The following is a 13,706-nucleotide window of genomic DNA, read 5'->3' on the forward strand; positions in this document are numbered from 1 at the left end:
CTAGAGACACCGCTGAAAGTTTATTTGCAAGGTCAACGTTAAAGAAACAGTTGCTGGGCAGAAAAAGGAAGCTATCAATGCCTGCAACCAGATTTCTGAGAAGGCAGGTTCAGAAAAACCCTTGAGTGACTGCACAAGACCTTCAGCGAGACTTGGTGGCAACAGGCACTGAGGTTTCAGCTTGAACAGTGAGCCGCATATTAAACGCACGCGGTTTCCATGCAAGAACTCCAAGACGTACACCATCACTGACCCAAAAGCAAAAAAGAAAAGTACTCAAAACCATATAAATAAGCCAAATAAGTTTTGGTGTTCTGTTCTGTGGAGCAATGACACAAAACTGGAACTTCTCGGCCCGAAGGATCAGCGGTATGTCTGGAGAAAGAAGAATGCTGAAAAGAACACCCTTTAGCCCCGTTCACACCGCCAGCGATTTTGTCGCTGTATGTCGCTAGTCTCTGTACTGTGAAGTTGCTTGTTGGCGTTCGTAGTGCTGTCGCTCTAATGTTATTGGTTGACTGGACATCTGGCCATATCTATATTAAATACCATCACAAGTGATATACAACTATATCATTTTAATTTAACTAGGAATTATAGGCTCAAAAGAAACAGTATGATGTTGGGAGAGTGTTTTTATATTACCACAGCAGTGTTCAGTGGATTAAATCATTTACTAGATTAACGAACGATCAAGCAACCAATTAAACTCACTCATACTGCCATACATTACTAAAACGTCATTCGTATTTGACAAATAATACATTTTCTTGTCGTCAACATAATTGGGCAAAACTGTAAAGTGAACTGCAGCAGTGCTAAACTTGCATCACAAAATTACAACACTCGAACTATAAATGTATGAATTAAACTCGCTGAGACTGTCGACAGTTTCTTTTCCATGCATCATTTTATAATATCCATGAATGTGGTTACAGTAAAATCATATCAAACAGTGAAATTGCCCTCGAACTCTTCTGTCTTGCCTGTACTTCGAGACGGTGACGTGAGCTCCTCTGAAAGTCTTCTTTCCTATTGGTTGTTGCTCGCGAAAATCGCTTCTCATTTGCATAAAGTTTAAATTTCTGAAACTTTTGTCGCGTGTCTCGCATCGCTTGACACGCCCACATTCTGTCGCCAACGGTCACTGTCGCTCATGTCGCCGGAAGTCGCCAGCATGGGATAGATGGGATCTAGTCGCTTTGTCGCTGCGTGTCGCTGGCGGTGTGAACAGGGTTTTAAGTGTTTAACTTAACACAGTGAAGCATGGTGGTGTTCGATGATGCTCTGCGGCTGCTTTGCGTCCTGTCATCAGAATGATTGACCTCGCTGAAGCATCTCACACGATTGCGTTTCCAAACACCAGCATCCGAATGCAAGATAACATGACAGCATTTATTGGGTTTTGTCAGCCAAGTCATAGCACTCCCAATTAATTCCATTTCTGCAGAAATGTTTTCTTTGTGGCAATTCTGTGCGGGCCTGTTCAAGACGCCTCAGATCACCAACTCTCATTGAAACCGGTTGATCTGTCACTGGTTGATTTGTCGTTCTGTTTCGCTTGCAGGTAGAATGTCCCCTTTTGGTTTCATCGGTTGCCATTGCAGTAATTTAAGAGATTGATCAAGCATTGCCCAGAGAGATATGATCACGCCCTCGTGTTTGATTTCTTCATTCTTCGTCTCAGCAGCATTGATGACGAGGTCATGCAATAGAATGTCAGAACAGTGTGTTTCTGTGGCATCAGCATGGGAGCAAGGACAGTGGTATCAAGTTGCATCTTGTCGAGCTTCATTAGAAAGTGCACTCGCTTCAGTTGTGGCACGAAGCTTCCAGGAAATCTGCTTTAGATGGTGCAATCTTCAAAACGATCTGTTCTCTCCACTTGTTTGTGTCCTTGTTTGTTTTCATCATTGCAAAGACTATGCTCTGATGTTTAATAGATAACCAATATGAAATCTACAACAATACCAATATTTCATGGATCTCATCTAATCAGTGCTTAAATGATTTTGCCTAGAAAAACTATACTATATGATCTTTACTTGCCAACTTGATCCTTAAAATATTACTCAGTGTCTCAGAGAAGTGCTATAGTGGGCATTGATGATTTGTTTACAGCTACAATAGTTGTGTATATAACAATAACACATCTGGAATAATTTGTGTACCGAGAGCATGGTGCTATAAATGGATAGTTCACTTCTGTCACATTTACTTGGTCCTTTATTGGCATCTATGGTTCTACGAAGGATTGCACAAAATGTACTTTATAGTGGACAAAGTTTCAACGTCTCTAAGTGGCGTCTTACCTTGTTCGGCTTCATACTGTCAGAAGCTAATATTTTGAGACACACAACACACTGTGGTCTCTCTTCAGTAATCTCTTCATTAATCACCGTTTTACTGGTGAAATATGTCACTGTGTCTGCGCGAGTGCAAACAGGGCATCAGTTTGCTGTCTGGGATTGGTCGTGTCACACCACATCCAGTGTAGACAGCATCACTGATTATAATGGTTTTGCTTTTGTCCGCTTGCGTCTGGTGTAGACATGTTGTTCAAGTAGTTGTGACGAAAATGTATCATCTCGTGCAGCCAAAGGGCAAGTGGCACAGTTGTAGAAACTTCAAATACGAGAGGAGAATGAGTCAGCAAATTTCCTGCTGACATTTTTAATGCTTTATTTAACATCACAACTCCCAACACTCAATTCTGATTCTTCAGTTGCGCCATTTATATTGGTCTGTTATTGGACAACAACAGCCACGACAAATGATAACAGACTGAGTATTTCAGAAACTGCTGGGGTTTTCATGCACGACCATCTCTAGGGTTTACAGAGAATGGTCGGAAAAAGATGTCAGAGGATAATGACCAGACTGGTTCAGCTGAAAGAAAGGCAACAGTAACTCAAGTTAGCGCTGGTTACAACCGATGTCTACAGAAGAGCATCTCTGAACACACAACATGTCCAACCTTGAAGCAGAAGAGCATCTCTGAACACACAACACGTCCAACCTTGAAGCAGAAGAGCATCTCTGAACACACAACATGTCCAACCTTGAAGCAGAAGAGCATCTCTGAACACACAACACGTCCATCCTTGAAGCAGAAGAGCATCTCTGAACACACAACACGTCCAACCTTGAAGCAGAAGAGCATCTCTGAACACACAACACGTCCAACCTTGAAGCAGAAGAGCATCTCTGAACACACAACACGTCCAACCTTGAAGCAGAAGAGCATCTCTGAACACACAACACGTCCAACCTTGAAGCAGAAGAGCATCTCTGAACACACAACACGTCCATCCTTGAAGCAGAAGAGCATCTCTGAACACACAACACGTCCAACCTTGAAGCAGAAGAGCATCTCTGAACACACAACACGTCCAACCTTGAAGCAGAAGAGCATCTCTGAACACACAACACGTCCAACCTTGAAGCAGAAGAGCATCTCTGAACACACAACACGTCCAACCTTGAAGCAGAAGAGCACCAGCAGCAGAAGAAACACACCGGTGTCCGCTGAGAACAGCAAACTGAGGCTACAATTTGCACAAGCTCACCAAAACTGGACAACAGAAGATTGGAGAAAGGTCAGCTGGTCTGATGAATCTGGATTCTGCTGTGATATTTAAATTGTAGGGTCAGGATTGGTGTAAACATTATGAAAGCATGTATCCATCCTGCTTAATATCAGCGGTTCAGGCTGCTGCTGGTGTAATGGTGTAATGGATATTTTCTTGGCACACTTTGGGCCATTTAGTACCACCTGAGCATCATTTAAACGCCACAGCCGACCTGAGTATTGCACAGTGTACCATCTTCTGATGGCTACTTCATCTCAATTAATCATCTCAAACTGGTTTCTTTAACATGACAAGAGTTCACTAATCTCAAATGGCCTCCAGTCACCAGATCTCAGTCCAACAGAGCAGCTTTGGGATGTGCTGGAACAGGAGATTCACATCATGGATGTACAGCCGACAAATGCAATAATGATATCATGACAATATGGACAACAATCTCTGGGATATGTTTCCAGCACATTGTTGAATCTCTAGAATGAATCATTAAAGCAGTTCTGAAGGCCAACACGTGATGGTACTCCAACCCGGTACTAGCAAGGTGTACCTAATGAAGTTTTGTTGATGTTTTATTTTAGTATGTTTATTTTATTTCAAGTAACTCAATTGTTTTTTATGGTTAGTTTATGATGACTCTGATCCAGATGTATTGAATTGAATTGTACTTTAACAGATATTGAACAGGAGTTTCTTGCGTGATTCAGACTTCCTTCACAAAGGGCAGGATTTTATTTTGATTATTATATTATATTATTCGTTTTTTTCAGCTGTGCTATGATGCACGCATGCCTAAAGGTCAGCAGTTACCTTCATACCTCGTGTCCTTAACAAGAGCATACAACCTTGTCTGATTATATAAATTGTAATTGAGCACTCGCTCTCAGTTCAGGCACTTTCGGGAATTCTGTGCAGATGTTCTAAACATATTGATTGAGTTTATCATGTGGAAAGCATATGTTTTATATGGAGAAATAAGAAAGTGAGTAATGGCTGGGTAAGAAGATATTGTTATGGTGTATTAAATAATCAAAGAAAAAGCTGAAATATATGAGAAAGATAGAAAATCTGCTCAAGCGCATCAATAACTTGTGTGTCCAGTGGTGTATTACTAATTAGTGCTTTATAATGAAAGTATAAGTTCTGTTATGGGACAACATTTGCAAGTAATGGTTGTTACTAAAATGCTTAAATGTCACAGTGTATGTAATTCAATGTTAGAGATCCCTATCCAAAGATTTGCAAATTCAGAAAACATTGTCCCGGATGACATGCAGATGTTTGCAGGGTTGTTTGAAGTGCACGGGGTCATGTCGAGGTTCATTAGTGGTTTTTGCCAAACCAAACAAACTTCAATGCTTACGAATGAATGTATAACCCAACTTTGACCATTGTGAACCTTGGATTGGGCGGTTAAGGAGAAGGGAGCTGTCAATTTTCTACTTCACTAAAAAAACTAAATCTTATATTACATTTTCTTATATAGGTTTATCATGGATGCACCCAATCAAAATAACGGGCCGAAGATGCTTTTTGTCATATTTTCCTCAGTATTTCTTCGCAACTAAAAGCTACCAGGGAAGAAATTATCCGCTTGTTATTGTATTGAAATCAGATTCCAAAAGATAGTCTCTGTAGGTATTTCAAAAGCACATTATACATTGAAGTTACGACGAAATCCTGGGTCAGAGATGTGTCGAGCTCTGGAACCAGATGTCAGGTTGTTTTGGGGCATTTTTGGAATAACAGAGTTTTGGTCAAGAGTATGTGCCAACATTTTTGCACAGCGGTGTCCAAACTACACACATTGTCTTCTTATTTTCAAAACACTGTGCATCAAGTGAAGCTTTAAAGGAAGATGAATCTGTATTTTCATTGGATTGCAGCTGTCTGAAACGAGAGCCAGTAAGTGACTGATTTGGATGGTAGGCAGCAGCTCCTCGCACCACCAAACAGGAGCTCAGATCATTGCATTGATGGTCAATTATACTAAAAGGCCTTTCACTTGTTTAAAAAGTCTAAACTATCAATCAGATGACAGAAGACATAGTTTGAGTACAACAGTTTTTTTTTTCAGTAAAGTTTTCATCATGTTGATTATTTAGAGGCCATTTGGGTATCAAACATGAGGGTTAAAATTAGGGCTGTAAACGATTAATCGCGATTAATCGAATCCAAAATTAAAGTTTGTGTTTACATAATATATGTGTGTGTATTGTGTGTAATTATTTTGTATATATAAATAAACACACATGCATGTATATATTGGAGAAATATTAGCATTTATATACTGCATATATATTTTTATATGATTTAGATAATTTTACTATTTTATATATAAATAAAACAATTTTCTTAAATATATACATGCATGTGTGTGTATTTATATATACAAAATAATTATACACAACACACACACATATATTATGTAAACACAAACTTGTATTTTGGATTCGATTAATCGCGATTAATCGTTTACAGCCCTAGTTAAAATGTAATCTAATCTGGTAGGGTTTTGTTATCTGCAGAGTAAATGATAAATATGAATTGTATATACAGATTCAATCAACATTCATATTGTAATCAGAAGTATCACTTGCAAAGGATATTTTGTTCCTTATTTTGTCATAAAAAAACAAAACAATGCAAGACTTGGCACTTCAAACCTCATGCACAATACTAATGCACTAGTACGGCTTTCAGACCCATGCGTGAGAGGAAGAAATGTGTGTTTTTGAAGCTCCCTACATTGGTGTCAGCCGTAGTGCACTGTGTGGTCAGCATGACATATTGAACTCTAGCTGAAAATCTGACGTGTTTTCTCTGCAGACGGATTCAACCGTGACCATCACCTGTGCTGATAGGAAATGGAACAAGCAAGTATCGTGTGAGCCGGTTGACTGTGGGCTACCAGATAAGTACCATGTGCACCCTGCCCAGTTTGATTTCCCAGAAGGCACCACCTACGGCAAGAAGAGCACGTTCCAGTGCAAGGAGCCCGCTCAGCTTGTAGGTGAGAAATGCTGGAAAATCCCAGTTACCAGTGAATAGGTTACCTGGTAAAACTGTCCATTTTTTTATTTTTTCTATATATTTTTTAATTTCCATACACATTAATACGTACTTGATTCTAATGAGCATCCCCAGCATAAAGGAGGATAAATGGCTCATTGCAATAACAAGAACTACATCAAGAATAGAAATCTTAAAAAAATAACAACTCTGATTGTAATAATCAGAATAAACAATTCCTCCGCCAAGTAATTCGTGACTTGCAGCTGTTTGCAATTGCAACATCGGGCATTAAGATGGAATTCAGTCATGTGTGGCCACAGGTATTTCTCAGAGGTTTGCTACGTGACTCATCCAGTCAGCATTTAGTGGAGCTTTCGATTTTATAACACTTAATTTAAGTATTCTCACTATGGTTAACAACTATTACTATACTGATAGTCAGACATCATTTGCACTGAGATTTATGTAGTTTTTAAAGCAGTGAATTCATCACAGTCCCTAAATAATAATGATAAAAATAAAAATAAAGTATATATATAAATATATCGTGTGTGTGTGCCTGTGCGCGTGTGTGCGTGTACACATATAAATATACAAATTTGTGTAAAAGTGATGGTGTTTTTTTCTTGTTCCCCAAACTAAAGTTAACAATATGTTATTATTGTGATTATATATTATTAAAAATACAGAAAAAACTTCAATACTGTGAAATATTATTACAATTTAAAATAACAGTTTTCTATGTGAATATATATAGTAAAGTATAATGTATTCCTGTGATCAAAGCCGAGTTTTCAGCATCATTACTCCAGTCTTCAGTGTCACATGATCCTTCAGAAATCAGTATAATATGATAATTTGATTATCAAGAAACATTTCTTGGTCACACTTTAGTTTGGGGAACACATATTTGGTGGTAATAACTATGACTTTTGCCTCAACTTTACTGCTTATTAGTTATTAAGGTAGTTGGGTAGGATTATGTGATGTAGAATATGGTCATGACGTTAATGTGCTTTATAAGTATTAATAAACCGCTAATATGCATGCTAATGAGCAACTAGTTAATAATGAGAATTGGACCCTAAACTAAAGTGTTACCATTTTCTTATTATTATAAATGTTGAAAACAGTTGTGCTGCCTCATGAAGACTGCTGATTTTTTTTATTTTAATTGAATGAACTATTTTATTCTGTGATATTAATACGAGTCTGTCGCTCATCTGCAGGCAGTAATAACACACTGACCTGTATGGAGGACGGCCTGTGGTCGTTCCCGGAGGCTTTGTGTGAGCTCCGGTGTCCAGCGCCGCCTCCCGTTCCCAACGCCGTGCTCCAGACCAAACGCTGCAATGAAACGGGCCTTAAAGTGGGAACCCTCTGCAAATACAAGTGCAAACCCGGATACCATGTGGCTAAGAAGCCAAAGAGGTGTGCATACGAGTGTTCACAGATCAACAGAGGGACTGGATAACGCACCCAATCCAAACCATCATGAGTTGTCTTTATCATCAGAACAGTATCTTTCTCCTCTATATCCCTCCAGGAGAGCCTTCAAGAGGCAGTGTACTGAAGACGGCCGCTGGTTAGAGGGCTGGTGTGAGCCGGTGACCTGTCCGCCGCCTCCATCGGTCTTCTATGGCATGTACCAGTGCACAGACGGCTTCAGGTTCGACAGCACCTGCTGGATCCACTGCAACAGGGCCAACCACTCGCTGGGACAACCGCCGCCATGCAAACAGGTCTGTCTTTAGCCCTCTCCGGACGGGATTACCTCTACAAGGGTAGATGGAGTAATGTCATTTAACCACAGGACGTCTGTAATAATAATGGCGATTCGCACGTGATAAGATATCTCAGTAAAACTAGCAGAAGTGGATTAAAACACTCCTGTCGTCATGTGTGTATTACGTCATGTGCTTCCTTATATCACGTGTGCAAACCTATATTTATATATATAAAAAAGTGATGTCCGGTCGAACGATGTATTAATTAACTTCAGATTGGATTGTGTTGGTAATAGGCCTAATGCTAAAAGATGTTTCGTGCCTCTAACAAGTGCTGTCGATCTTCTTTCTGCTCTGAATGGTGTGTGGAAAACACTTGAGTTTGTCCCACCGTCTAGAACGCAACTGGATGCTTTTTCAAGCGTCTCCATACTCAAAGAAACGTGGAAAACTACTTTTAAACAGGAAATTATGAAATATTGACGTACATATTTACAGCAGGTCTATTCGCACAGGATTAGTATTACCTGAGGTCATTTTTCCAGACCTTTTTACTGAAGGTAAAAGTCGCCGTAATCTTTACTGGCACTGTCCGTGATGATCACTGAGATGCACATTCGGACGGGACTAAAATCACTAATTATTACTTATTACCCCACCTCTCCATGTTAAACCAGTCCCGTCCGAATACACTGTAAAAAAAAATGTTCATGATTTGTTATCACAACTTTTTTTCTTTTGTCAAATCAACTTCAATAACTAATGTGTGAAGATAACATACTATTTTGAGTTTCTGATTACTAAACCATTCTTCTTCATTGTATTAACTAAATGTTTTAATTACAACAAACTCAAAATTTTAAGGCAACAAGGTAACTTGCTTTTTTAAGTTAAATATATATTTTTTACAGTGTAGGGTTACTCTGTGGTTCCTTTTGTTTTTGGTTCTATATCCGGTAACACTTTATTTCGATAGTCCACTTTAGACATTCTACTAACTATAAGTAACTTGCAGCTGTCAACTAACTCTCATTAGAGTATTAGTAGACTGTCTGCTTAATATTTGTTAACACTTTATTTTGTTGGTGCCCCCAATAGACATTCTACTTGACAACTACAAGTAAACTTATTCTACTAACCTGGGGTCTCATTTATAAAACTGTGCGTAGGATCCTTACTAAAAGTGTACGTGCGCCCGAAAGCCCAAAATGGCGTACGCAAAAAAATATTCAGACTTATAAAACTGTGCGTATGCCAAAAACTGCACAGGATTCACTTTAGAAATCCCACTCAGTGGAAGATTGTGCGCACATACGTCTCCTCCCCGAAATAATCATATATGGAGCTTACAACGGCTAGTTTTACTATGCATATCCTCATCTGCATATCATTTGCATATGATTATTCATCCACGTGATAACATGTTTAACGATACAAGACATTAGAAAAATATGAAATACGGATGTGCCGTCACATTACATTAATAAAAATCATTTAGTAGCCTATCCTTGCCTTGTTTTTGAATAAATAAATCAAATAGTGTAAAATACATTTCAGAGAAAGTTTTTCTCAATCTTTTCCACTGACCAAATAGTATTTTTAATTGATTTGTATTTTTAATGGAAAAAGATCGACCTTGTTGTGCATTATATTTGCACAATCTGCTATTATCATGATAAGCAATTATCTCTGTAGCTAAAACATTAAAACACAGCATGCCAAAGGAAAAGTGTTCAAAAGCATTGCATCCACAACAAATATTTATAAATTTCATGTAGTGTAAGTTTAACTCCATTAATGAGAATGTCATATTTAATCTGAATGTTTATATCAGAAGTAAAACAGTTTAAATCAATATTTTATTTAAACTGTTACTGTGAACACGCACTAGCCTATTTATGATTAGGACTCATAATGAAGATTTACAGTTTTACTTCATCTGCCGTTAGATATGCGTCAGTTTCACTAAACGGCCAAACGCGCTCGCAGGCGCGGACATTCAAGGTGTGGATATTTGCTTCAAGTGATAGGCTTGGTGAGTGAAATTATATTTCTGTATATGTATAATTAATTCGAATAATCGAATAATTTAGATTTTCTGTCTAAAAGTGACCAAAAAGACATTTAACTCCAGCTCACCATCTGTGTCGCCAATTCCCTTTGTCTCCAGAATGTGCGTACGCACGGCTCAAAGTTTGCTTAAAGGTGCGTACATTCTCCCGTCAAGTTTGTTTTTTATAGATCACAACCTTTGCGTGGGAACTGGCGTACGTACGTTTCCAGCCCCGTTTTGTGCGTACGCACGCTTTATAAGATGGCGGATGTTGCTGCAACAAGTGCTCCTGGGTTTGCCAGAGCTCGTCTTAAACCAGAAATATATAAGACCATTGATGGCAAAGTTATAGTTGAAGATGAACTTTTACACTTCCTTTCGATAAAAATGAGAACTTTAAGTCAAGATGAAATAGTCCTTTTAGCTGCAAACCACTTCGGATCTGATTGGATTGAGGCTTCAAAGAAAATGTTGTTTGAACTCTGTTCCACTACGCAAAGGAATATATCTCACAAAGGAGCACAGAAAGACGCCAATAACATCAAGAGCTGTCTTAAAGTCCTTAATGAATGTGGGGACAATATTCCAAAATTTGTATCATATTATCTGGACGAGCTGCCACCTGTGACTTTTTCCAGCATGGACGTCTGTGGCCTTCTTCGGAAAGTTGAGCAGCTACATGCTGATGTATCCGTCTTGAAACATGCGATACACCGACAATCTGAAACAGGTGAAGATTTGAGTGCAGTCGCGGCGGACGTGAGCCGCCGGGTTTGTGCCCTCGAGCGGAACGCTGCCCACGGTGGTGCGGGCTTTGATGCGCCGGTGAGCTGGAAGAAGAATGCAAGCACCACGCGCCCTACTCACTATACGGATGTCGGTGACGCGGATGGTTCGGCGGAGGTGCCTGAAACAACAGGTGACAGTCGCCGAGGAGAGGCTCCAAGACCCGTGCTTCAAGCAATGGAGATTATGCCAGCAGCTAGCCCTGGGTTGACGAGGCTGTCGCCTGGTTTACCTAAGTGGAACCAGGTTGTAAAAAGGGGGCGACAGAAACGCACAGAGGAGTCCCAACAGGGAGTACGCACAGGCAAATCAGTGCTGGAACGGAGGGCAGTAAAAATTGTTGTGGGCACTGGTGCGGCAAGAGACATCAAGATGATAACAACAAAAAGGGTGAGTGTCTTCGCCAGTAGGTTTTCACCTGATGTAGATGTTGAAGTACTGCGTGCTCATCTTATGCATAAACTTGGGCATGAAGTATCATGCGAAAGGATTGTTACTGTAAACAGCAGATATGCATCATTTAAAATAGCTGCTGAATGCAAAGATGTTGGTGATATGTATAACCCGGAACTATGGCCAGAGGGAGCGTATGTACGGCGCTACTTTGAACCACGGAGAGCTGGAACCGCGGGTGCTAACTTTAAAGCGGCTACTCTACCCTCTGCCAATACGAGTATGCCTGATAACTGCATGAGTGCCAAAGTATGATGTCGCTATGGATATACGCGTCCTATCATATAACTGCCGTGGCCTGCGCTTGGGTCAAAGTGCTGAGGATAAAGCTCGCCGTTTTATTGTTGATCAGTTGCTGGAGCACAGTGATATTCTGTGCCTACAGGAAACATTTCTTGCAATGCAGGATTTACCGGGTCTGAACTCAATCAGTGACAGTTTTCACGGTGCTGGAGAGTCTACCACTGACCTCAGTCTGGGAATACAAAGAGGCAGAATTCCAGGAGGTGTGGCAATTCTGTGGAATAAAAAGCTGGACTCAGCGATTAATGTAGTTAGGCTTGGTGTGGACTGGTGTATTGCTATACGTCTGACACAGTGTGATAAGGAATTTATTATTTTAAATATTTACACTCCATATGAATGCCAGCAAAATGAAGAAGATTATGTAAATAAGGTTGCTTTTATTAGTTCCTATTTACAAAATGAGTGTTTTTCAAATATCTTTATTGTTGGGGATATGAATGCAGACATTTCAGACAACAGGTCAGTGTTTGCTAAACATTTAAATAACTTATGTACCGATAATAAATTAATATTGTCCAGCAGAGAGCTCCTGCCTGATGATAGCTATACACATATAAGCGAGGCCTGGCACACCACGTCTTGGCTGGACCATTGCCTCACTACAGCCGATGCTCATGCATCCTTGGCACATATGGAAATTTTATACGATGTATCCACTTCTGATCACATTCCTGTAAAAATGTTGATCAGGTCTGAGTACATACCGTCAACTATAAAGTGTGAAAATAACTCAAATCATGTTTTTTTGGACTGGTCCTCTCTTACATGTGAAGAAATGTCTTTGTACTATGAACATACTGATCAATTGTTGAATAATATATATCTCCCTAGAGAGGCACTCATGTGCAAAAATGGTAATTGCACAAATAGTGAACATATCACAGATATCTCTGCTATGTATACTGCTATTGTCTCTGCTTTACTTGAAGCGAGTAAGTCTCTTCTTAAGCATAAAAAGGGAGGAAAAACTCGGCCTGGCTGGAATGCATATGTGGCTGAATTCTATGCTGAGGCTCGTGAAGCTACTAGATCCTGGGCAATGGCTGGTAAACCAAGGCAGGGACCTATTTTTGAATATAAGAAGAGCACAAATGCAAAATGTAAATATGCAATACGTTTTATTAGAAAAAATGAGCAGCATTTGAGGGCAGAAGCTATGGCCAAGAAACTTCTAGATAACACAAATAATGATTTCTGGAAAGAAGTGAAACGTACAAATAACTGCAAACCCTCAATACCATGTTCAGTTGATGGAGTCTCTGGTGCAAATGCTATTGCTGAGCTCTGGCGAATGCATTATAGAAAATTGTTTAATTGTGTACAGACTAAATGTTTTAAAGTAGATAATGTTGACGAAGTAGATACAATCAAATTTCATGAGGTCTCTAAAGCTATTAGGAACTTAGCAGCTAATAAATCAACTGGCCTGGATTCTATCTCGGCTGAACATCTAAAAAATGCAAGCATACGGCTATATACACTTCTTGCACTAGGCTTTACTGCCTTCATGATCCATGGCTTTCTTCCTGACTCAATGATGTCTGTGATGTTGATTCCTGTGATTAAGGATAAAGCAGGAAAAGTGGGTTCTTTAGAGAACTACAGACCCATCGCCCTAGCTAATATAATATCAAAAGTTGTGGAATTAATTCTCCTGGATAAGATTAATGAATTAATTATCTCTGCAGATAATCAATTTGGTTTTAAACCGAAGCATGGTACGGATATGTGCATATATGTCCTGAAGGAACTACTAAGCAACTATAAGAGAAAAAACTC

The 13,706-nt window shown here is 39.5% G+C and overlaps 1 protein-coding gene across 1 annotated transcript in view; it reads left to right on the forward strand.

Annotated features, from left to right (window-relative positions):
- The window catches only part of pappaa (pregnancy-associated plasma protein A, pappalysin 1a), a 103,155-nt gene that overhangs the window by 61,462 nt on the left and 27,987 nt on the right, over positions 1–13,706 (forward strand). Inside the window, exons 16-18 of the mRNA XM_079606408.1 lie at positions 6,417–6,600; positions 7,832–8,033; positions 8,149–8,344. Of these exons, the coding sequence (XP_079462534.1) occupies positions 6,417–6,600; positions 7,832–8,033; positions 8,149–8,344 (582 nt within the window). The remainder of the gene's footprint in view (positions 1–6,416; positions 6,601–7,831; positions 8,034–8,148; positions 8,345–13,706) is intronic.

This window comes from Phoxinus phoxinus, assembly GCF_949152265.1.
Source record: "Phoxinus phoxinus genome assembly, chromosome: 3".
Taxonomy (NCBI): domain Eukaryota; kingdom Metazoa; phylum Chordata; class Actinopteri; order Cypriniformes; family Leuciscidae; genus Phoxinus; species Phoxinus phoxinus.